At 37.1% G+C, this 22,156-nt stretch overlaps 2 protein-coding genes across 4 annotated transcripts in view; one reads left to right on the forward strand and one right to left on the reverse strand.

Annotated features, from left to right (window-relative positions):
• The first annotated feature begins 2,122 nt into the window (after positions 1 to 2,122).
• c19h16orf89 (chromosome 19 C16orf89 homolog) lies at positions 2,123 to 11,034 on the forward strand. The gene is made up of 8 exons (XM_023268270.3): positions 2,123 to 2,444; positions 3,526 to 3,678; positions 4,075 to 4,225; positions 5,511 to 5,628; positions 6,526 to 6,688; positions 7,354 to 7,458; positions 7,677 to 7,766; positions 9,764 to 11,034. Exons 1-8 carry the CDS (start codon positions 2,138 to 2,140, stop codon positions 9,865 to 9,867), a joined length of 1,191 nt encoding a protein of 396 aa, XP_023124038.2. The 5' UTR covers positions 2,123 to 2,137; the 3' UTR covers positions 9,868 to 11,034.
• The window catches only part of ift70 (intraflagellar transport 70), a 28,673-nt gene continuing 13,781 nt past the window's right edge, over positions 7,265 to 22,156 (reverse strand). The window contains exons 13-21 of one of the 3 annotated variants that reach the window (XM_035947246.2): positions 21,586 to 21,662; positions 20,168 to 20,375; positions 20,041 to 20,088; positions 18,467 to 18,538; positions 16,113 to 16,216; positions 14,940 to 15,018; positions 12,865 to 12,994; positions 11,327 to 11,476; positions 7,265 to 7,441 (exon numbers count right to left, since the gene is read on the reverse strand). In XM_035947246.2, coding sequence (XP_035803139.2) covers positions 11,340 to 11,476; positions 12,865 to 12,994; positions 14,940 to 15,018; positions 16,113 to 16,216; positions 18,467 to 18,538; positions 20,041 to 20,088; positions 20,168 to 20,375; positions 21,586 to 21,662 — 855 coding nt within the window. In that variant the 3' untranslated portion in view covers positions 7,265 to 7,441; positions 11,327 to 11,339. Of the gene's footprint in view, positions 7,442 to 9,975; positions 11,477 to 12,864; positions 12,995 to 14,939; positions 15,019 to 16,112; positions 16,217 to 18,466; positions 18,539 to 20,040; positions 20,089 to 20,167; positions 20,376 to 21,585; positions 21,663 to 22,156 lie in introns of those variants that run through there. The other 2 variants (XM_055005274.1, XM_023268268.3) reach the window with 2 other exon arrangements.

The following is a 22,156-nucleotide window of genomic DNA, read 5'->3' on the forward strand; positions in this document are numbered from 1 at the left end:
GTTGGTGCACATTAAGACTAAAATTTTGAAATTTATGTCCAGTAAGTTATTTATATATAAGGAGAGAAGTCGTGCAATTTCATTATATATTGCATAATGACAATAAACTGATTTTGATTCAGGACTGAAGTAAAGGACTTTAGAAACAACATCTCTCACATTATATTCTAAATTACATATTTATACTTTAATAAGATGCACCTTCATACAAGACAGGAATGGTTGTACCTATATAATCAATAATTAAATGACAGACATTTCATTGAAATTATTTCATAGGTTTTATCCTTCTAGACACGGAAAAACAATGTTACTACATTATATTCTACACATTCTACAGGTTGTTGTGATAAATATTAGAATATTTCAAGAATTTCTCTACTTTCGTCTTAGTGTCTAAATTAAAACTATTTTGTTATGTTTGAAAAACATAATTTGAATGTTTCCTTTCAGTTAAATAAAGTAAATCACCAGATTTCTATTCTTTATCTGAGTGTTTAGCTTTCAGAATAAACACGTGGAAATAATTTCACGAGAAATGCATGTAAACTGACAAAAAAGCTGCATCATTATTCATCGAAAGAATTTTTAAAACTATTTTTTAATAATAATTTTTCTACCAAGTGTATTTATTATATTACATCTGTTGTGAAAAAACAAGATCTGGGTAAATTCAGCGGCCTGTTTGTACATCTGTGTTTTTATTTCACTTAATGTATTTTTTTGTAGAGCTCATCTTCTGGCTTCACTTTATATTTTGTTTTAATGATTTTAAATATGCAACAGACACAAATCAACAATAAATGGGAACGAGGGTTTATTCAAATAGTATTTAATTTTTTGTGCACACATTCTTATAAATAAATCAAAAATTTACACTTGTAAATGGTCATATTAATATTAGGAATGGAAGCATTTAGCTCTTAGAAGGTAAATGTGAGAAATTAGTTGGAATTTAAATAATAAATAATTTGATTAATTTTATTTAAATCATAAATAAATAATAAAATAATAAATAAAAAAGTAATAAATTGTTGAATTATGATCTAGCTGAAAAATTCTTAAAATTATTTTCTCTGGTTAATTTTCTGAAAAAAATTTACATACTCAGAGAAAAATGCTGGTTTTGACGTCTTTATTTATAGTAATATTAGTAACAAGAAGTCTTTATTTCGTTTATTTCTATAAATTAGATTAGTTTTGTTCTGTTTTGCAATGTCTCTCTTTTAATTTGCATTTGCTGGTATTTTAAATAGATGTTCCATTAGTAGGAACTTTCACAGTCTTGTTTTTCTGATGAAATCCTTCAACCTTCCTCATTCTTAGAAAACTGTTTCCTGTGAACTTCTCGTTTTTTAGTGTTTTTTAGTTTTTTAGTGATCTGATTCCTGGCAGCTCGCCACAGTTTGACCTTTTAGAAGTTATAACGCTGTAGAAAAAAAAATTTGTTATTGTAAAATTGGATTAATTAATGGGAATATTCCTACAGCACCTGTGCTCCTTTGTATTTTCCAGCTAAAAGGACTCAAAATTATTATTTTGTATGAGTTTATTATAAGAAACTTCAAATTTAAATTTGTCAGGAAAATTTACACAGTAATATTTTATGCTATATTATGCTATATTTAACAACAACATTGAAATTAGTCAGACAAATATGTATTATGTATAATACTGTAGGGTCTTAGTATTAATGCTTAATATAGAAAAAATTCACAACATATAAACACTTCGGTTAATTTTACATGTGCTGTATAAATAATCATACTTTAACTTTAAATATTAGTTTTCTATCAGATTGTTTCGTTTTTATTTATTATCTATTCACTTAATAAACTTTATTTTGATTAATTCACGAGTAAAAATAATTTTTATTTTTACGTTAGGTCAATAAACAGAATTATTTTCATTAGAGTTTTTAGGGCACGAACTAATCATTTAGTTTGAGTTTATTACTAAAAGTAAGTTGAGAATAGATAAGTTGGGCTCCACTTTATATCATATAAATTTTACAGAGATAGTATCAATAATGTGAGGGTTTATTGAAGCTTTCAGGGGGTGTTTTGGTGCACAGATGTCATCATTTTGCGTCCATAAAAGGAAAAATAAAATCTGTTGTTTACCATATTTCGTAAAGATGGTCGCTGTGACGTCACGCCGCTTCCTCCCCCTCCTCCCCCCTCATAAAGGGAGACTCGCTCCGTCCTCCTCCGGTCTTCACCCCGACAGTCCGCCTCCACACCGGGACCCTCCGAGCGACGACATGCGGGCAGCGGGGCTCCGGCTGGCGGCGGCTCTGGCTCTGCTCGCCGCGGCGCTTAGCGGCTCTGAGGCGGAGGTGATCGATGACATCCTGGGCAGCCTCTCCCGGGGAGCGTCCTTCCTGGAGCGGCAGCATGAGCACATCAACCTGGACGGGGTGGTGGGCTTCGTCATGCTGCAGGGTAGGTCACCTCTGCAGATGCTGCCACATCTGGAGCACAGCTGCAGGAAAGACGGCGTTTATTAAGAGGAAATACTGCACGTTTCTGAGGGAAACACGGAACCTTTTACTGATAGATTTATTCAGCTCAGTGCTTTGTGTTGTCAACCTTTCATATCCTGCAGTGGTGCAAAGTAACGGAGTACATTTACTCAAGTTTCCTTCTGCTTAGTTCCTGCAGGTGCACATAATATGCTGCTATGACTTCAGTTGTTTGTTATGTTGCAGATTGATATTATTAATTCAAAATATAAATAACAAAAACAAAACAAGGTTCGTCATTGCAGACTCAGATAAGAAGCTGTGTCATGAAAACAAGTTAAACCTTCTGTTGCCTGATTTACACTGTAGAAATGTAAGTTTCTTCTTATTTGACATATTTTCTCTGACGTGTTGAGTTACTGATATAACTATTATAATCAAAGACATGATGCAAACTGGTGCTGAAACATCCCTGAACACTGAATTATATTGTCAGTATCAGTATGGCTTTTCAAAAGTGGAAAAAAGTAGTTTTTTGACAAGAATTTACAAAAAAGCTGTCATGTCATAGTGAAAACAGATTTCTACAAATTAATGATGATGCTGCCACCACCATGCATACTATCTTAATGCTGCTGCCACCACCATGCATACTATCTTAATGCTGCTGCCACCACCATGCATAATATCTTAATGCTGCTGCCACCATGCTTTATAACATGATGCTGCCACCATTGTGCTTAATATCATGATGCTGCCACCACCATGCTTAATATCATGATGCTGCCACCACCATGCTTAATATCATGATGCTGCTGCCACCATGCTTCATATAGTGATAGTGCCACCACCATGCTTAATATGATGATGCTGCCGCCACCATGCTTCATATCATGATGCTGCCACCACCATGCTTCACATCATGATGCTGCCGCCACCATGCTTCATATCATGATGCTGCCACCACCATGCTTAATATCATGACGTTGCCACCACCACACTTCACAGCGCGGATGGTCTGTTTGCAATGATGTGCAGCGTTTTGTGTTTTTGGTTTTCAGCTGAACTGAAGGAAGCCGTCCGGACTTGGCCTCATACAGACCCGGTCAGCTGGGCTCAGAGAACCTCCGCCGTCACTTTGGTCAAACGTCTGGACCAACATCTGGAAAAGGCCGTCGCCGCCCTGAAACAGAATGATCCCAAATACTACAGAGGTGAGACTTTTGGACTCCATGACCAAGAAATCCTTAAGTACAATATGCCAACTGTGTTCAAAGATGACTGAAAAAAGTTTTTAACTGACCAGAGGAGGCAGATTACAGGCATTCCATGTCGGCAAGCAGAGAGCATTATTAGCTAGTAAAAGGGCACCATGAGAAAGACTGCTGTGATACTTATGCCACCACCATGCTTTACAACAATCCCGACACAGACAGTAGCTACAATCATGAAAACAAACAGTTTTATTTGGGTTTTATTAATAGTAGATGGTTTTAAAAGAACTTATAAGTTATGAGAAGTGAGCAGCAAAGAAAGATTTCACTTGCAGATTTTTCCTGAGACTCTCTGTGGTCCTTTCTGAGGTTCTGGTTTTGAATTTTTCCCTCCAGAGTTCGAGCCTCTGCTGTCATGGAGCTTCTGGCTGATTCCTCAGGAGTGGAGCTCCACAGACTCCAGCCTGGTTTATCCGTCCACCATGACTACAGAGTGCTACGACGAGCAGCTCAGCGACAAATGTTTGACTCTGCTGCTGGGAACCTGGTAGGAGCCTGCAATACAAACTGTCCTCTGCAGAAAAAAACCCAGTTTTACCATCAGTCTAAATACAGGTTGACTTACCTTTATTTTAATAGCCCTTGAATCAGCGTGAGAGGTTCTGCAGATGCAACTTGGTGCTAAAAAAAACTACAGTTTGCTACATCCTCACCATGTTTTTTAGGTTTAAAGAGAGAAACTACTGGCAAAAAACGTACCTCTTTCATGGTTAATTTTGAGACATTTTGCTATCATAACGTGTCTTCTTTCAGACTAATGGAATGAAAACATTCAAAATTGTGTGTTTTTATTTCACTGCATGTTGTGTCTCTGTCCCTGATTTCAATTATAAAACATTTCTTTGAAGGTCGTTTTCTCAAAATGTATTTTTCCTCCAATTCTGATCCTGAAATCTGCACATCAATACAGCAAACTTCACAGTTTAAGGGTTTGTTCATATATCATTCACAGCCTAATTTATAAAGCCTTTAACTGCAAGAAATATGTATTTTCTTTCTAGTATAATTCGATTCATGCAGTGATATTCTGGAGTTTTCAACTGAGAGGTTTGTTCATATTTTATTCACGTTTTCTGTTGTGTTGGCACTATTCTCTTATTTATAGAATAATTATAAGAGGTAAACCAAACTGGTTTCACAGTGATATCAGTTAAAAATCTTATCTATAAAATGTAAAATTTTTGAGTCAGAAAGCTGCACTTTTCAGTTTTATTCCTGCCTTTTCTGTGTTCTGAAAGGTTTTACAGAGATGGTTTGTTTATATATTATTTACAGCCTGATTTATAGAACTTTTTAGTCCTAAAAACCTGGAGAAAATAGTTGTATTTTTTTCTTTTCTGGCTGTGTGTAGTATTTTCTGATGTATAATGGAATAAAATCAAGGAAAAATTTATTTAATTTCAACAAAATGAAACAAAAAGTATGATCAGATTTCTGTTCGGGAAATTAATGCAAATTGCAAAATTGATTTGCAAAATTAACCATAAAATTTCACCAAACTGAAATTTGATGTCTGTTGTCATGGTAATATCTGTTAGTTAGTTATCTGCCCTTAAAAATGTAAATTTCTAGAAAATGAAATATTTTCAACACTTTTAACATTTTTATCATTATAGATTTGATCAGTTTTATACTGCTGATTGGGCACAAAGATTCATAAAATGCATCTTTGCAAAACTGTTTTCTTTACTGCTATAATTCTAAAATACCTGTTAGTTGCAGTGTGAAGACGCTCACCTACCTGAGTGATGTGTTTCTGTTTTTCCTGACAGGAAAATGAACGGGACGCCCTGCATCGTCACCAAACCCTGCCGGGACACCATGACTCGCTTCGGCTGCCCTCACTACTCCCTGTCACACCAGCTGCTCTACTTCATGATTGGAAAAATGGTGAGAAGTGCGGCGAAAACAATGAACAAAAAGCAACAAATATCCAAAATCTACATAAATGCAATGAATTCAGAGAAAGGGAAAGACTTGGAGCCATAATTACATCTAATAATCATCATTTATATAATGGATTGTAATGGATATCTCACTGTTTCCAGATAACGTGGTCATGTTTTCTATTAGTTTTAGATTATTTTACTTCAAATTGTGCATTGCTTAATATTTGCGGTGTCAATTCTTTCAAACTTTCTAAAATAGTTCTTGACTGTAAGTTTTTGAACAACTAAATGCTATTTTATAGATTTCCCGTGTTTTGTTAATTTTCAGAAAATTAATAAAAATCACTGAATAAAGTATTAATTTACATGTTAACTGGAAGAAAAAATACTAACCAAAAATCCAAATAACGACCACATCAAAAATCATTTTTTATAAGACCTATTTCCTTCTTTTGCAACACGCTTTACTCTATTTACAACAGCAAATTTAACATTATTTTACAGATATATGTCGTTATTTGAAAATAGAAAGTAACATATATTAAGAACTGACACTACTTCCTGTCTACATCATGATCCCAAAAGTAGAGATGGACAGCGAAATAATGAACAAAAAGCAAAAAAAAAAAAAACATCAGAAAACTATGCAATATATTAAAAAAGGAAAAAATTTGTGTGTTATCGCATAATTATGTCTTATTATCGTATTGCAACTTTGAGATAACGTACAATAGGCTCCTGGCATTTAAATAAAAAACAGTAGAGGACCAAAGATGGAGCCTTGAGGAACACCACAGGAACTTTTACACTCAATTTATCATTTAAGGCCAACTTTAAAGATTTGAGTCTGATTTGACTCCAGAAATTAGACGGTGACCAGTTTGTGTTTCCGTTCCAGCGAGGCTGCACCAACCTGCTGAAAGGCGACACCCGAGCGTCAAGAGCCAACATGACTGAACTGAACTACCAGAAGATCTTCTGCTCCAACATGATGAAGACCAACCAGGACATCATCAAAGACGGTTTGACCGAACAGACCGTCGACATCTTCATTGAGAACAGTGAGTGTTGCTGACTTCTTTCTCTCATGACACGTAATTTGAGCATCACGTAGCAGATTGCAAACATTTTTGTATATTCTCAATCACCTCCTCGCTCGTATTTAAATATTTTTAGTTATGTCAAACTGCATATGGTTTAGAATTATTCCTGTCATGTAAGATCCTTCAGTTCTGGAACTTTTCATGCCTTAGAAAAAGTTGAAAAAGGACCATGGAGCTCAGAAAATGCTTAATGAAATTATGAATAAATTAATTTTATAAATAACATAACATTTTCATAATAATATATTTCCTAATATATATTTTTTATCCAATGCAGATTTTTAATATTTATGAAATTAAAAAAACTGAAATGACAAAACTTGTTAGAAAAATTTGTTATTGTCAAAAAGAAAACAACAAAAAACTTTTTCGCAGGAATTAATGAAGACCTGGTGGTTTTCATCAGAAACTGACATATTTAACATGGTTGTTCTAATTTTGTCAATTTCGATGCAGTTTTTCATCTTAAGCCATCTTTTTATGAGATACTGACGCTCATTTCGAGAAAACTCGCTGAACAAAGGGAACCTGAGGAACTCTTTTACAGTTTATTGTGAATTTTTAAGGGTATGCTGGTAAAGTGTTTGGCTAACTGACCAACTTGAGCTCTTCTCTGTTGACAGTCCTGATCTGCGGATTGGCCGGTTTCTCTGACTTCCACAAAGCTGATTGGCTGCAGCACATCCTCAGGCTGCAGGATGAGGAAGTGGGCTGCTTTGGAAGAGACAGTGAGTATCAGTCATAATAACTAGTGATGTAAAACCAACCACATGCCACTGAACCTTCAAATACATCCACTTAAACATCATTCTGCTGTGTCGCAACATGAATATCTCATTATTTTCAGGTCATCTTAAAGAATCTTAAAAATATCTTGATTTCATCAGGATAATTCCTGGTATTTTGGACAGATGTGCAAGTTATTTCCTCTGCTGTGTTTCCTCAGAGAGCATCATGTCTCAGATCATTGGAGATGAACTGCTGGAACAGCTGCAGCCTCACAGGAGAGTCAAGAGGAGGGAGAAGATACTCCCCGGTTAGTTTGTCTTTACATCACAACCAAAATTGCTTTAATCGCAGTCATCTGAAGCTTCATTTTGTTAACTTTAAGCAGGCCCTCCCCAGGCAGTTTAACCACCATAACAACATTGAGTAATCCATCACCAGGCAATTTAACGGCCAGTAATACCTTTAGTCATCCCTCCCCAGGCAGTTTCACAATTACTATCTTAAGTCATGTCTCTGCGTGCAGATTTACCACTAGTAGTACCTGGAGTCCTCTCTAACCCGGCAGTTGTACCGCTAGTAGTATCTGCAGTCCTCTCTCTCACAGCAGTTTTACCACTAGTAGTATCTGCAGTCGTCTCTCTCTCACGGCAGATTTACTACTAGTAGTACCTGGAGTCCTCCCTCCCCCAGCAGTTTTACCACTAGTAGTACATGGAGTTCTCCCTCCCCTGGCAGTTTTACCACTAGTAATACCTGGAGTCCTCCCTCCCCTGGCAGTTTTACCACTAGTAGTACCTGGAGTCCTCTCTCCCATGGCAGTTTTGCCACCATTAATATCTTGAGTCATCCCTTCCCTGGCAGTTTCACCACAATAACCATCTTGAGTCATCTCTCTGCAGGCAGTTTAACAACCTTTTAGACCTTTATTCATCCCTCCAAGGGCAGTTTCACCACAGTTACCACCTTGAGTCATTTCTCCCCTGGCAGTTGAATAATTCTTTCCCACCCCGGGCCGTTTTACAACAGTGTACACCTTAAGTTTCGTGAGTTTCGGGTTGTTAACAGATTGTGAACTATGTAATTTAGGGGTGAGGATAAATAGCTGGGGTTCCCTGCCAGTCGGTTAGAAAACTGGAAAATGTTGCCACTATTAATGCCTTGACTTCCCATGTAGGTCTACAACAATTTACAACTTAAGATAGTCCTCTACAGTTTACCAACCATTTATATCTTGGGGCAAGAATTTACACCTTAAGTCATCCCTCTTCAGACAGCTTCACCATAATTTACACCTTGAACCTCCCCAGGCAGTTTCGTCATCATTAACATCTTGACTTATTCCCCACTAGGCAGTTTCACGAGAAATTTACACCTTTAGTTGTCCTTTCCCAGGCAGTTTCACCATTATTAACATGATGAGTTAGCCTTCTGCAGGCAGTTTCACCACCATTGGCACCATGTATCACCCCTCCCCAGGCAGTTGTACCAACATTTAAACCTTGAGTTGTCCCCCACAAAGTAGTGTCAGCAATCTTTACCCCTTAAGTCATCACTCTCAAAGCAGTTTTGCCTTTATTGACACCACAAATCACCCCTGCCCAGGCAGTTTTACCATCATTTACACCTTGAATAATGTGAGTCTTTGGTTGCAGGTTGTGAGTTATGTGTTTTGGGAATTAGATTTTTAAAGATATATATTGTAACACGGCTGCACAGTGGCGTAGTGGTTAGCACTTTCGCCTTGCAGCGAGAAGGTCCCTGGTTCGCGTCCCGGCTTTCCCGGGATCTTTCTGCATGGAGTTTGCATGTTCTCCCTGTGCATGCGTGGGTTCTCTCCGGGTACTCCGGCTTCCTCCCACAGTCCAAAAATATGCTGAGGTTAATTGATTATTCTAAATTGCCCGTAGGTGTGAATGTGAGAGTGCTTGTTTGTCTTTGTATGTGGCCCTGCGACAGACTGGCGATCTGTCTAGGGTGTCCCCTGCCTTCGCCCGAGTCAGCTGGGATAGGCTCCAGCCCCCCCCGCGACCCTAGTGAGGATTAAGCGGTGTATAGATAATGGATGGATATATTGTAACACAACTCTACTAATGCAAAGTGACAAAATTTAGTAAACTAATCACCTAAATGTGTATTTTGTAAGTTTTCCCCATAGAGTAGTAATTTGCTTTTCATTTCTAACATTTTCGCCATCATTTAGCTCTGAAACTGATCTGAAAACATGAAAAAATCCCAGACTCACGTCACTGTCGTAGCCATTACAAATGATTTAGTGTTGTGATTTCGTCTTTTGTGGTCCGACAGACGGCTGTTCCAGTCACATGACGGCGGTGGCTGTGGGCGCTCTGGGAGGATATCTGAACTACTACCTAACGGAGCAGGACATAACCAAGAGGCCGCTGTCCTGAACCTCCCACCTTCCTCACCCTACAGGGGGAGTTAATTGGTAGATCGTCAGGAAGAGATGTTCCTCAGTGACGAGGACTCACTCTAGACACAACACAATGCTTCATGAACACAGATGATGAATGTTTTAATAAGATGCTGGGATGTTTATGGCACAAAATGGAAACTAAGGCAAGTTTTTTGTTATATTACACTTATAAAAATATACTATATTGGATTGTGTGAGTATAGGCAGTGTATAAATACTAAAACAAGCTGAAAGTAAGTGACGCGCCAATCCTAATGGAAACGATCAGATATAAATAACTTTGATTGAAAAAAGGTAAATCTGATCTTTGTTTATAGCTTCTGTGCAAATTTATTGCAGTTTTTCGCACTAATTAATCACTTTGTAACTCGACCAACAAACTTTTGAGCTGTAAGGCAAAAACCGAGAACAAGCCTTTGCTTGTTAGGTTTGTGCAGCCAGAGTCTAGCCCTCCTGGAGTTGTGGATATTTTCTGAAAAGCTTGATATTATCACCAGAAAATCTGAAGTTCTACTAGTTCCAGTAGGACAAACCTCGGAGGAGGCTCTCATTTTATTTGATTTGCTGTCTCGTGTTTTTCGTGAATTTCTGCTTCTCTCGTGAGGTTGTGTATCGATTTCAAATGTCTGGGAAGTAAAAAATACTTGTAATTACTGTTTCAACAAGACAGGAAATACATGTTGTGCATTTAGAGGGCTTCAGAGATTTTAGGACTGAGTTTGGCATTACAAGATGTCTTTTGCAGGATTTTTCTCTAACTTGACGTTGATAATAATTGATAATATCAAAACTAAACAGCCTGATTGGAGCATCTTTATCTGAAACTTGTTTACCTTACATTTACTCTACATTCTATTGTTAAGAAAAGGATCAAAATCTGCTAATGTGGTTTTGCAGATGTAGGACACTTCAGATTTGTTTCGAAAAACAACAAGAACGTCTTTATTTTCTTTAAAACGTGTTTTTGCTTTTTCACAAACATGTAACCAGCTGAATATAAAGCCACTGGAGTATTAAGGCGGCAGTCCAGCACTGACCAAAGAGGATCTGCATGAACTATGAATGTATGTAGATGAACTTACATAACACTACTGTTGTCGTGTAAAGTTATGTTAGCGAAATAAAGACTAATAAAATCAAAGGCTGCTCTGAGTGTTAGTGCTAATAAAAGCAGATCACCTCTGATGTATGAGTTTATCTGAGGTCAGAGCAGCGATTATGTAAGATCTGCTGGATCAGACTGGGATTATATCCTTCTGCCAAAACACTCCCAGCTCAGCAAAGTGAGTGCAAAAGCTGCCCAGAGGGAAGTCAGGACCTGGAAGATGGTTTCCAGACCCGACTGAAAACACATCAGGGACTTTATGCACTGATTGTCTTCTATTATCTATCATATCGAACAAACCGGCACCTCCGGCTGTTTTACATCACACCTGAGTGATGATGTCACTTGTTCCAGCCGATCACATCGTAGAATAGAGCCTTGAGCAGCCGGGCCTCGTAGGTGACGGTGTTCTTGCCGATGTGGATGCGGACCTCCTCCAGAGGCTGTTCGATGATGGCTGGAACCTCCTTCCCGTAAACTGCAAAGAAATCACATTTATAGTGTCGTCATCTCAGGTGGAACAAGATTAAAGGTTCTTACAGAAAATATTCATGTCCCGCGGAGGTTTTTACCTTTCATTGCTTTTCAACATTGAATTATGGTCAATATAATTTGGCTTTTTTTGGCAAGAATTTACAAAAAAAACCCCAAAAAACTCATTCATGTCAAAGTAAAAACAGACATCTGCTCTGGACGCTGCAATTTTACCTCATTCTTCTTTCTAAAACTGTTCAAACTCTGTCTTGAGTGAACAGAACTTTTGAAGTCCATACATTAATTCTCTGTTGGATTGAAGTCTGGACTCTCACTACACAACTTTCACCTTGTTATCTTTAAACTACTTCTGTGGAGCTTCAGCTGTTTGCTTCAACTCATTGTCTTGATGGAAAACAAATCTTCTCAAGTCTCAGTTCTCTTCCTGATCCTCATATCATGATGCTGCCACCAACATGCTTTACAACATGATGCTGCCACCTCCATGCTTCACATCATGATGCTGCCGCCACCATGCTTCACACTTTCTAAAACTGTTCAAACTCTGTCTTGAGTGAACAGAACTTTTGAAGTCCATACATTAATTCTCTGTTGGATTGAAGTCTGGACTCTCACTACACAACTTTCACCTTGTTATCTTTAAACTACTTCTGTGGAGCTTCAGCTGTTTGCTTCAACTCATTGTCTTGATGGAAAACAAATCTTCTCAAGTCTCAGTTCTCTTCCTGATCCTCATATCATGATGCTGCCACCAACATGCTTTACAACATGATGCTGCCACCTCCATGCTTCACATCATGATGCTGCCGCCACCATGCTTCACACGATGCTGCCGCCACCATGCTTCACATCATGATGCTGCCACCACCATGCTTCTCATCATGATACTGCCACTACCATGCTTCACATCATGATGCTGCCGCCGCCATGCTTCACAACATGATGCTGCCGCTGCCATGCTTCACATGATGCTGCCGCTGCCATGCTTCACTACATGATGCTGCCACCACCACACTTCATGTCATGATGCTGCTGCCGCCATGCTCTACAGTGGGAATGGGATAAACCAGCCAGCAGGCGGTGTTCAATATATTTTAGTTTCACTTCTGGGAAGCTGCCATCTTGTCCAACCACTTCTTCTTAAACATTTTTATCTCGAGCACAAAAGCCACACGGAAGTTTGAAAACCGTAGAAAAAAAATCAAGCTGCTGGAGGGAAACTTGCAGATGAACTCTATAAAGCTCTGCTCTGATAAAAACTGGTTCTGCAGGTGTATTCCGACCAAAAGAACATGCTGCCTGTTGTGTGTAATTGAAATGTTCTTGTTGTTGTACAGTGATCCAGTATTTCTGCAGGTGTTTGCTGCTCACCCTCGCAGTGCTCCAAGAACTGAATACACTCCTGTACCACGGCGTCCCTCAGCATGACCATGTGTTTGGACATGTTCTCCAGCAGCGAGAGGAAACAGCGCTTGGCGTAGAACCATGTGTCCGTCCCTAGCTGCACACACAAACACACAAATACACACAAATAACGTATTACTAACATGCATCTGTTGTTGTTTTAAAATAACAACATGCATCCAAATAAATCCAGACTATAAACCACATCTCCTGCCAGCTGCTTTGCTTTGAAACTTGAAATCACTGTTCAAGGAGAGTGTGTTAAATCAGTCTGAAGTAACTACATATGATGTTCAGGTTATGAAAAGTTGGCGTGACCGTCTCGCCAGGCTTCACATTCCTGAACTCATCTCTGCTTTCACTGCGAGTGTGACTCTGTTGTGAGGACTGGAGGGGAAACACTCAGGATGACGGCTTGTGTTCTCAGCTGGAGCTTAGTGGACTCAGCTGCAGCCCGACTCTGCTGTTGTGACTGGACCCAATCAAAAGGCCCCAAAAGGAGCAGCTCGGCCTCCTCAGAAACAAACACCAGCAGGGCTCCAGTGGTTATTTTTGGTTGAAAACTGAAAATAAGCAGTGCTGCGTTTGTATTTGATGACTAAAAATCAAGTAACTGTGCATAAACACACGTGGCGAGTGTAATTATCTGCATTTACGTCACCTTTTATAACCAATTAATGCAGAAAACCAGATTATTCTGAAAGGTTCACACACTTATTTGCCACTAAAGGTGATTTATTACTTAAAGAGCCAATATTCTGCACATCTACAGGCTTTTTAACATGATTTTTGGGATCTACTAGAATACGTGTACCTGCTTTTATCACTCAAAAACGCATAATTTCCCACATATTGTACATTTAAGCAGCACTTCTTGTTTTAGTACCTGTCTTTCTAAGGCCCGCCTCTTGAAGAGCCTTGCTCTAATTGGTCAGTTGGCCCAATTAAAGCCAGGCAATGTTAATTAGTAAATTCAGATCTTTGAGTTTAGACAGAGAAGATTAATGTTCTGAAGAAACAGCTCGACTGAGGAAGTAACAGTGGACTGTACACCATGTAGAAAATTTACGTTTTTAACTAACTTTCTGACCAATTTCCTGTTATTTTACCATTTTCCCAGTTTTGCTAAATTACAAATAATAACTTATAAATTTATGGAAAAAAATATTCAATTACATGTTAACTGTAAAAATCCAGGTTGTTTACTCTTGACTAGATCCTTGCTTGTGTTGTATCTACTCTCAGATGTACGTCGCTTTGGATAAAAGTGTCCACTAAATGAAATTGTAGAATTGTTTAAAAAAAAAAAAAAAAAAGACACCCCATAAAAAAAAAACCAGCCATTTTTACAAATAGTATTTTGCTCTTTTACAATGTTTGACTGTAAAAACTGCACTCTTTTACTGTACTTAAATAACCCAAAAAATATATTCAAAAAAAATTACAGATAATTGCCATTATTTGAAAGAGAAAACATGTATTGTTTCTAAGGTCCAAAAAAATGGGAAAAAACATTTCAAACTACTATTTTACAGATTTTCCCATTTTTTTGAATTACAGATAATATCTAGTAAAATAACAGAAATAAGGTATGAATTTAAAAGTTGGCTGTAAAAAACATTATGTAATAATGTCCAAATCAAAAACATGTACTTTTATTAAGAGTAATTTGTTCTTTTACTATGGGAATCTGCTGAAAATCTTATTATTTTACTGATAATTGCTGCTATTTCCACAGGTTTAAAAAAAAAAAAAAAAAAAAAAGTTTCTGAACTTTACAGTATCCCACCAATTTTAAATGTTAATTTTCTGGCATCCTTACTGCCACATTTTTGCAGCTTTTTATGATATTGATATTTACAGTGCAGATAAGTCAAAAGAAGAAAGGAGAGGAGAACTCACTTTGGTGTGGATTTTTTAAGTTTTCAGACCTTTTAAAAGCACAAAAAGCAGCTGCATAACACACTGAAGGACAGGAGGAACCAAAAAAATCAGCAGAAAAGCTCTTTAAAGGTGACTGACAGCAACATAAAATGGCTGACCTTCTTATTGTAAGGCTCCAGGCTTTTGATGACGCGAGAGATGCCAAAGTCGTAGTTGCCCTTTGCACAGTAGAGCGTCCTGAAAGAAAAACACAACTGTGACTAGTGGCATAAAACTGTTTTCATTATCAGCTTCTGCTACATTTTTCCTCACTGTGGTTCATTTTTCCATGCTATCTAAAATCCTGCAGCTCTATGGAAACAGAACAAAGAAGGACAGAGAACTCAGAAATGTATTCTGTTCAGTTAGAATGACAGAAACCATTGTAAGAAAAATCTGAAACTTGGATTATTTCTGTAACAAAAATGAAAAAAATGGAACGTGGAATCAACATGTCCGACATGCCTACAGGTGTGAATAAGATATGAAACAGACATTTTACCATTAGTTTCATGTTTCCAGCCTCTCCACACTTTTTCTCTCTACTCTGCTCATCAGCTCCATAAAGATGTTTCTCCATGCTGAATATATCCTCCGACAACTTGCTCCTCTGTTCACTGTTTCTGAGCCATGCTGCATTTATTTTATTGATCCAGTAGGTTTGATTTTCCTCTCAGTCTCTCTGTGGAAACACTGCCTGCAGTTCAGTTTTTTGCCACCTCAATGTTGGCCACAGCTAAGTCGGTCGTGGCTTTTCAGTTGTGCGGATGAATCCAGATTTTTTTGTTTTTTACAGAATCTGATGCGCTTTTAATTAGGCAAATTTTGAAAGTGCAAATAAAGCCTCAATACATAAAATAGAATGAAATGAAGTGATTTTGATGGTTTAGATTTTGGTTATTTTTGCAGAGGAACAGCACTCCACTCACGATACACTGAAGGACTGTTGGATAGTTGAAAATCTGAGAATTTTATCTGTTTTTACTGTTTCTGGTTCTGATAAATGGTTCAATTTTGGTGATTTTGTCAGCAAATACCATGCCTGGGTTTATCTGCTGAATTTGAAATTCTTAATTCTCTCTCCTTTTGTTTTCTCTGGTTTCTCGAATGCTTATTCTAAAATGGAGGCACAAAAAAGACCAAAATGCTAACTTTCAGTTTCTTTACATGGCATTTACATTCAGAAGAACACAATAAATACAGGAATACATGAGCAGGACGTTACTACAGTTTGAGGTTATATATCTTCAAAAAGACGAGTTCTCTGATTCTGTTTTTCTGCCAGAACTCACCCGATGACGAGGTTGACGATGCAGAGGTGAAAAACCTTTTTGTCTGGATCGTCGTAGGAGATCTGCTCTTCCTCTTTTTCGATCTTCCTCATCAGCTCTTCGGCCTGTTAAACCGGGTCACACAAATCAGGAAATAGTAAATTAATCCTTGAAATGTTATAATACTATGATGTTCTGTGTACAGGAGCGTTATAAGAAAACTGCACTTAAAGGTGTCCTTCTAAATCAAAAACTATCCATCTATTGTGCACTAAAAGTAAATGTCACTCAGCTTCCTATGTCTTTACTGTTATTAAATCTCTCTGAGAGGAAATAAATCATCAGACTATGAATGCTCCTTTCCTTCATAATATTTATAAGGAGGGATTAAGTAATTTTAATACAATTTTTGGGAAAAAACTTGGAAACCTGTGGGTTGAGCCTGAGTCGCCTGCAGTTAATATGTAGTCTAATGAAATATTCAGGATTCATCTTGTAGGGAGGCTGTCTGCAGTCCTGGAAGGGAGCGAAGGGAAATTTGGTAAAAGACGGAGCTCTTTTGTAAATTATATAACACAGGGAAGAGAACAGGAAACGTGTCGCTCACAGGCTCGAATGCTCCCCTCTTAAATTCTACGCTGTATGTGAGAGATCAGAATCAGAAATACTCTACTGATCCCTGGGAGGAAGCTGCTTACGTTTCAATTCAACGATAAGCATAAGTAGAAATTATATGTATATACATTTAAGTAGAAAAGCATAACATGGAAAAATGTACACTATACCAGGAAAATAAAAATATACAGTGTAAATTTTTTTTTGCATATTAAAGATCAGTAAATATTAAAAATTGTTAACAATAATTTTTAAAAAAAGATTTGCTTTTTTATGTGGCACTAGAGACTGAATTTGAATAATTTGTATTCAGATTTTGGTCACTTAAATTGTTTTTAAAAAATGAATTTGAATCCCATCATTTGAAACTGAATTTATCAGATTGAAACGGAATTCCTGCAAACTTGAATGTAATCTGAAAATTCAACCTACTTTATACTTTCACCTTCAGTTCTTGTTATTCGATTTCAGCTCACTGAGTCACATCTGGGTCATTAAGGAAGAGCAATCGAGCGCAGAGCCACAGAACTCCTTTTTCACTTAATCAACAACTCTGACCAATTTAAAATTATGTGATTCAAATGGTTTTATTTTTGTGGATTGAAGCTGAATTCTGATGAGTTGTAATTCCAGTTTCATTTGTCTATATTTGAATTCCAAGTAGGGGCTACATACAGAGACAAACAATCACTCTCACATTCACACCTACGGGCAATTTAGAATAATCAATTAACCTCAGCATATTTTTGGACTGTGGGAGGAAGCCGGAGTACCCGGAGAAAACCCACGCATGCACAGGGAGAACATGCAAACTCCATGCAGAAAGATCCCGGGAAAGCCGGGACACGAACCAGGGATCTTCTCGCTGCAAGGCGAAAGTGCTAACCACTACGCCACTGTGCAGCTAGTCATAATTCTATATCTATAATTACCCTCAACTCGACATGTCTAGTTTGTCATTTTTGAATTTATGTATAAATGTGAGTTGCCCAAATCAAATTGAATTTAAAAAATTGAATCACATAGTTTGAAACTGAATTTATTAGAGTAGAACTGAATTCCAGCAAACTTTAAAATAATATTATGAACTTTTATGAGTTTTCACTGTTCAACTTCAGTTCATGGAGACACATCCGAGTCACTGAGGAATAGCAATCGAGCGCAGAGCCACAGAAGCTGATCTCAGTCCATAAAAACCTTTGACCAAATTAAAATTGGGTGATTCAAATGATTATTTTTAAAATTAAATCTGATTTATGACTATTAGTCAATTCAAGTTCAGATATTAAATCTGAAAAGTCATGATTCTAGCTCCAGATATCTTTATTCAACATGTCTTGTTTGTCCTTTTTTAGATGCTTACATTAAGTTTGAAGCTGGTCAGAACTTGAATTAGCATTTAGCGAAGCTTTCTTGATGTACTATGACACTTCATATGGCAGCTGTTTTACTGCCACTTCAGAGCAGCCTGACGATGAAGTTCTGCTAAATTGCAAGCAGAAGTCTCTGATGGCTGAAGCTGTGGTTCTCCCTGAACTCCTCGCTCATCTGATCCACCTCAGCAGCCACCATTACTGCTGCTAAAACACTGTTCAGACACTTTGCTGCACTAACATCACAACAGTTCAGACGATTTGTATCTGCAGCCGTTTGACTAATTAGTCCAAACTGAATTACAGGGATCTCTAACTGCAGTTAAGATTAGTCAAAGATATCTTATAATGTCTATATATCTATAAGTTTACATTTTTCTACGTTACCTCTTCATTCTGGCTGGTCATGATGTAGGAAACACACAGGTTGGCGAGAACCACAGCGCTCACGTTCAGGATCTACAGGAAAGACACATTTATTCATCAGCAGCTTGTTAAACAAATAATGAAGAAAAGCTGTAGCGATTGATTTTACAGGAGATTTACGGTGAACATCAGAAACTTTTGTTAAAACTACGCAGGCTGCCTGAAAGTCCCTTAATGTGACGTTTAATCTTTACTGCTGCATATAAGAAAAAGGAAGATGTCAGAGGACTGGTGTTATTTAAACAGAACATAAGATGCAAAATGACCACTGGATACTCTGGATAATGGTAACAATTATTCCATCAAGCTCTGTTAAAATGTGTCAATGTAGCTCTGACAAAATTTTTTTATTTCCTCATTTTTTGTGCCTTTCCAGTGAAGAAAAGCAACACATTGAATTACAGCAGGATTTTTTTTTACACCTTTTTATATGCACACTTTACTCAATAATATTTTCATTCCCTGCTGAACAATTCCCTCAATTCGACATGTCTAGTTTGTCCGCTAACCCGTCTCACTACGGTCTAAACCCAGCTCATGTTCCCTATTAGCGGGTGAACAATCCAATGCTTGATGAATTCTGCTTCACAATGATAGGAAGAGCCGACATTAAAGGATCAAAAAGCGACGTCGCTATGAACACTTGGCCGCCACAAGCCAGTTATCCCTGCGGTAACTTTTCTGACACCTCCTGCTTAAAACCAGAAAAGCCACTTTGTAGTTGAAGCACCGAGCTTTTACATATTTATTAATCTGTTTGTTAAATGTATTCTTGCTGTTTTGCACACATTTTATCAAGCATTATTTTATTAAATTAGCTTTCAAGTTTTGTTTTTCGTGTTGTTGTCCTGCTCTGCAGTATAATGACAATAAAGCTTCTAATTCACATTTCTTAAACTCCAAGTTTATCATGACTTAATCTTCTATTTTTATTTATTAATTTAAGCTTTATTTAACCAGGTTGGCCAATTGAGAACCAGTTCTCATTTACAATGATAACCTGGCCAAGGGGCAGCAAAAAAGGTAGATATAAAAAAGGTGAGGACACAAAGAAAGAAAAAGATAATACAATTATAAACGGTGACACACAATAAGAGGTAAAAAGTGCAATGGTTTTGTACTATTGTTGAAATGAATTTTTAAATGAGGAGACGGGAATGAATGAGTTAAGCTTTAAGGTCTGCTGCATAGAAGTGCTTCGAACCCCAAACCTGTTGGCGGCTTTGAAAGGTAGATTTTCTTCAAAAATAAAAATAAAAAAAAATCACAAAATAGACTATTCATTAGAGCTGGAAACCATAAAAACAGAACGAATTGTTGACTTTTCAACTTTCCTATCCAGTCTGTTGAGAAAAGTCCCCAAATCTGAGCTTAAAATCATGATATATAATCAAACTCATTTATATGATGCCAGATTTATCAGAAACACCACCGCAATCAAACAAACACACACAACAGCTGCTGAACCAGACGTCATGCACAGATGTGAAAACACTGCAGAGGAACAAACCCAGCTGTTTGGTTTTTATTGTTACCGAAGGTTTGCACTTGCAGGGACACTCCTGAATGTTACACTGCTCCACCTGGACAGAAAGTCAAACGTTCAGCTCTGATCTCACACTCGCCACTTGTTTTTTTTCACCCTCTTCCTGAATCACTCACGTTATCGTAGTGCTTCTTGACGATGGGCTCGTAGAAGCCGATGGCCTCCTTGTATTTGTTCTGCATGAAGAGGACGTGAGCCACGTTCAGCCTCCAGGTGTCGTCTTCGTTGCAAACCTCCACCGACTTGCGGAAAATCTTCTCCACCACCTGGAAGTTCTCGCGGTTCCAGTAGATCTTGGCCTGAGACATGAGGACCACGATGTACCTGAGAGAAGGCCAACCAATCAGAGAGCAGGGATGAGGAGTGAGGTCATCAGAGCAGGAAGGAACAGACAAAGTAGGTTGTAATTTTGTTTTTCTGCCCCTTCAATGTTGCATCGAATGATTGCTTTTCCATTTTGGATCAATCTGTTGATTAATTTTTGAAATAATCAATTAGTTATTTGGATTATAAAACGTCAGAAAATGGAGAAAAATGTGAATCGGTGTTTCCCAAAGTCCCCAATACTTCAGTTTGCTGTTGTAAAGGAAGAAAAGACACCATAATCTGATTTTTTTAATAAAATTAATAAAATACTCAAACCAATGAATCACTTATCAAACAGTTGGTGTTCAATTGCAACAACTGATCCATTATCTAAGTAAATTTCCATACAGATGGAGAAATTAATATGTTTGTGGATCATTATCTAATTTAAATCAACTAACTGGACTGAAGAATAATATGGATTATTTGAGCATTGCTGGCAAAAATAGATATTTTTTAATCAATATCAACTATGTTGAGCATTTTATGTGATTTTTTAAACTTATTTGTTACTTAAAAATGAATAAAGCTACACAACATTTGAATACTTTTTGGATATATTATATTGGATATATATCAACATTTGAATATATTAAGTTTTAAATAGCAAAATCCATAAAATTGTATTTTTTTTATTGCCTATTAAAGGTGTCAGAAATATGTTATAATTAACATATAGTTAAGATGCTTACATACATTTTTATTTTCTGTTATTGCTGTTTCTTCCCCATGGCAGTAAAAATGGTATTAAATGTTGATATTTGTTGATATTTTTATTTTTAACACTTGGGCAGAGTTTTGGTGTCGCCTGATCTCAGTGATTGGAAAATTATTTGCAAACTTTCAAAAACAAGAAGAAAAAAAGAAAGAAACATAATATTTTTCAGTAAATGCTTTAATATAAATTAGCTTTTGCATGTTTGCTTTTGCAAGCTAGAATACTGCATTTCTTCTGTGTGTATCTGTGTACTCTAATGTAAATCAATCATTTTTGTTTTATTTTTTGTTTTAAAAAGACTATTTTTATCTTTTTTTTCTGTTATTTTGACAGATACAGCTGAAGACAGACAGACAAGGCACATTTCAGACTTAAGTTTGGAAAACACGAGGTATGTTGAGGATGAATGTTCTGTTTTCTGTGTTTTTGTGTGTTTTTGTGTTGGCTCACTTCTCCTGCATCAGGTCGTAATCCTGCAGAGCCTTTTTCTGAGCTTCGTCGTCTCGAGCCAGTCGGGCCTCCTGAACCTGAGAGAACAACATTTGGCACAATAATTACAAAAGTACAAGCATAAAACAGGATTTTTTATGATTAACTCAAGCTGTTATTGACTCAGAATGTGTCTCTGTTTTAGCGTTATTTCACTTCCTACTTGTTCTGACCCATTACTGATACATCATCTGTGAAGATATTTAAAGAATGAAAGGTGAAATTAAGTTTGACTGATAATTACCAATGAAAAAAATCAAAACTTACAAATCTTGAAGAATTTGTGTGAAGAATGTTGACTTGTTTATATGTTAAAGAAAGATGCTGCTGCCATTTTTTTTCTTTGAAGGTTTTTTGTTCGATTTTAACACCACAAAATTTATTTTCTACCATCAAACCTCATCTTTCTACAGGAATCTGAACAATAACATCAATATCATTCATTAATTCTACCTCTCTGAATAGTTTGTGCAATAATAGTTTCAGTTTAATGTGCAATATTTCACTTTCATCTACAATATTGTCAATGTAA

This window comes from Amphiprion ocellaris, chromosome 19 (genome assembly GCF_022539595.1).
Source record: "Amphiprion ocellaris isolate individual 3 ecotype Okinawa chromosome 19, ASM2253959v1, whole genome shotgun sequence".
Classification (NCBI taxonomy): Eukaryota; Metazoa; Chordata; class Actinopteri; family Pomacentridae; genus Amphiprion; species Amphiprion ocellaris.

What these genes read in the sequence shown, in the direction of transcription:
- c19h16orf89 (XM_023268270.3), top strand. Translation starts at nt 2,138, where the DNA reads ATGGTCGCTGTGACGTCACGCCGCTTCCTCCCCCTCCTCCCCCCTCAT. An exon ending in GGGCTTCGTCATGCTGCAGG is followed by an intron (nt 2,445 to 3,525) that starts GTAGGTCACCTC and finishes TTTGGTTTTCAG; the next exon opens with CTGAACTGAAGGAAGCCGTC. An exon ending in TGATCCCAAATACTACAGAG is followed by an intron (nt 3,679 to 4,074) that starts GTGAGACTTTTG and finishes TTTTCCCTCCAG; the next exon opens with AGTTCGAGCCTCTGCTGTCA.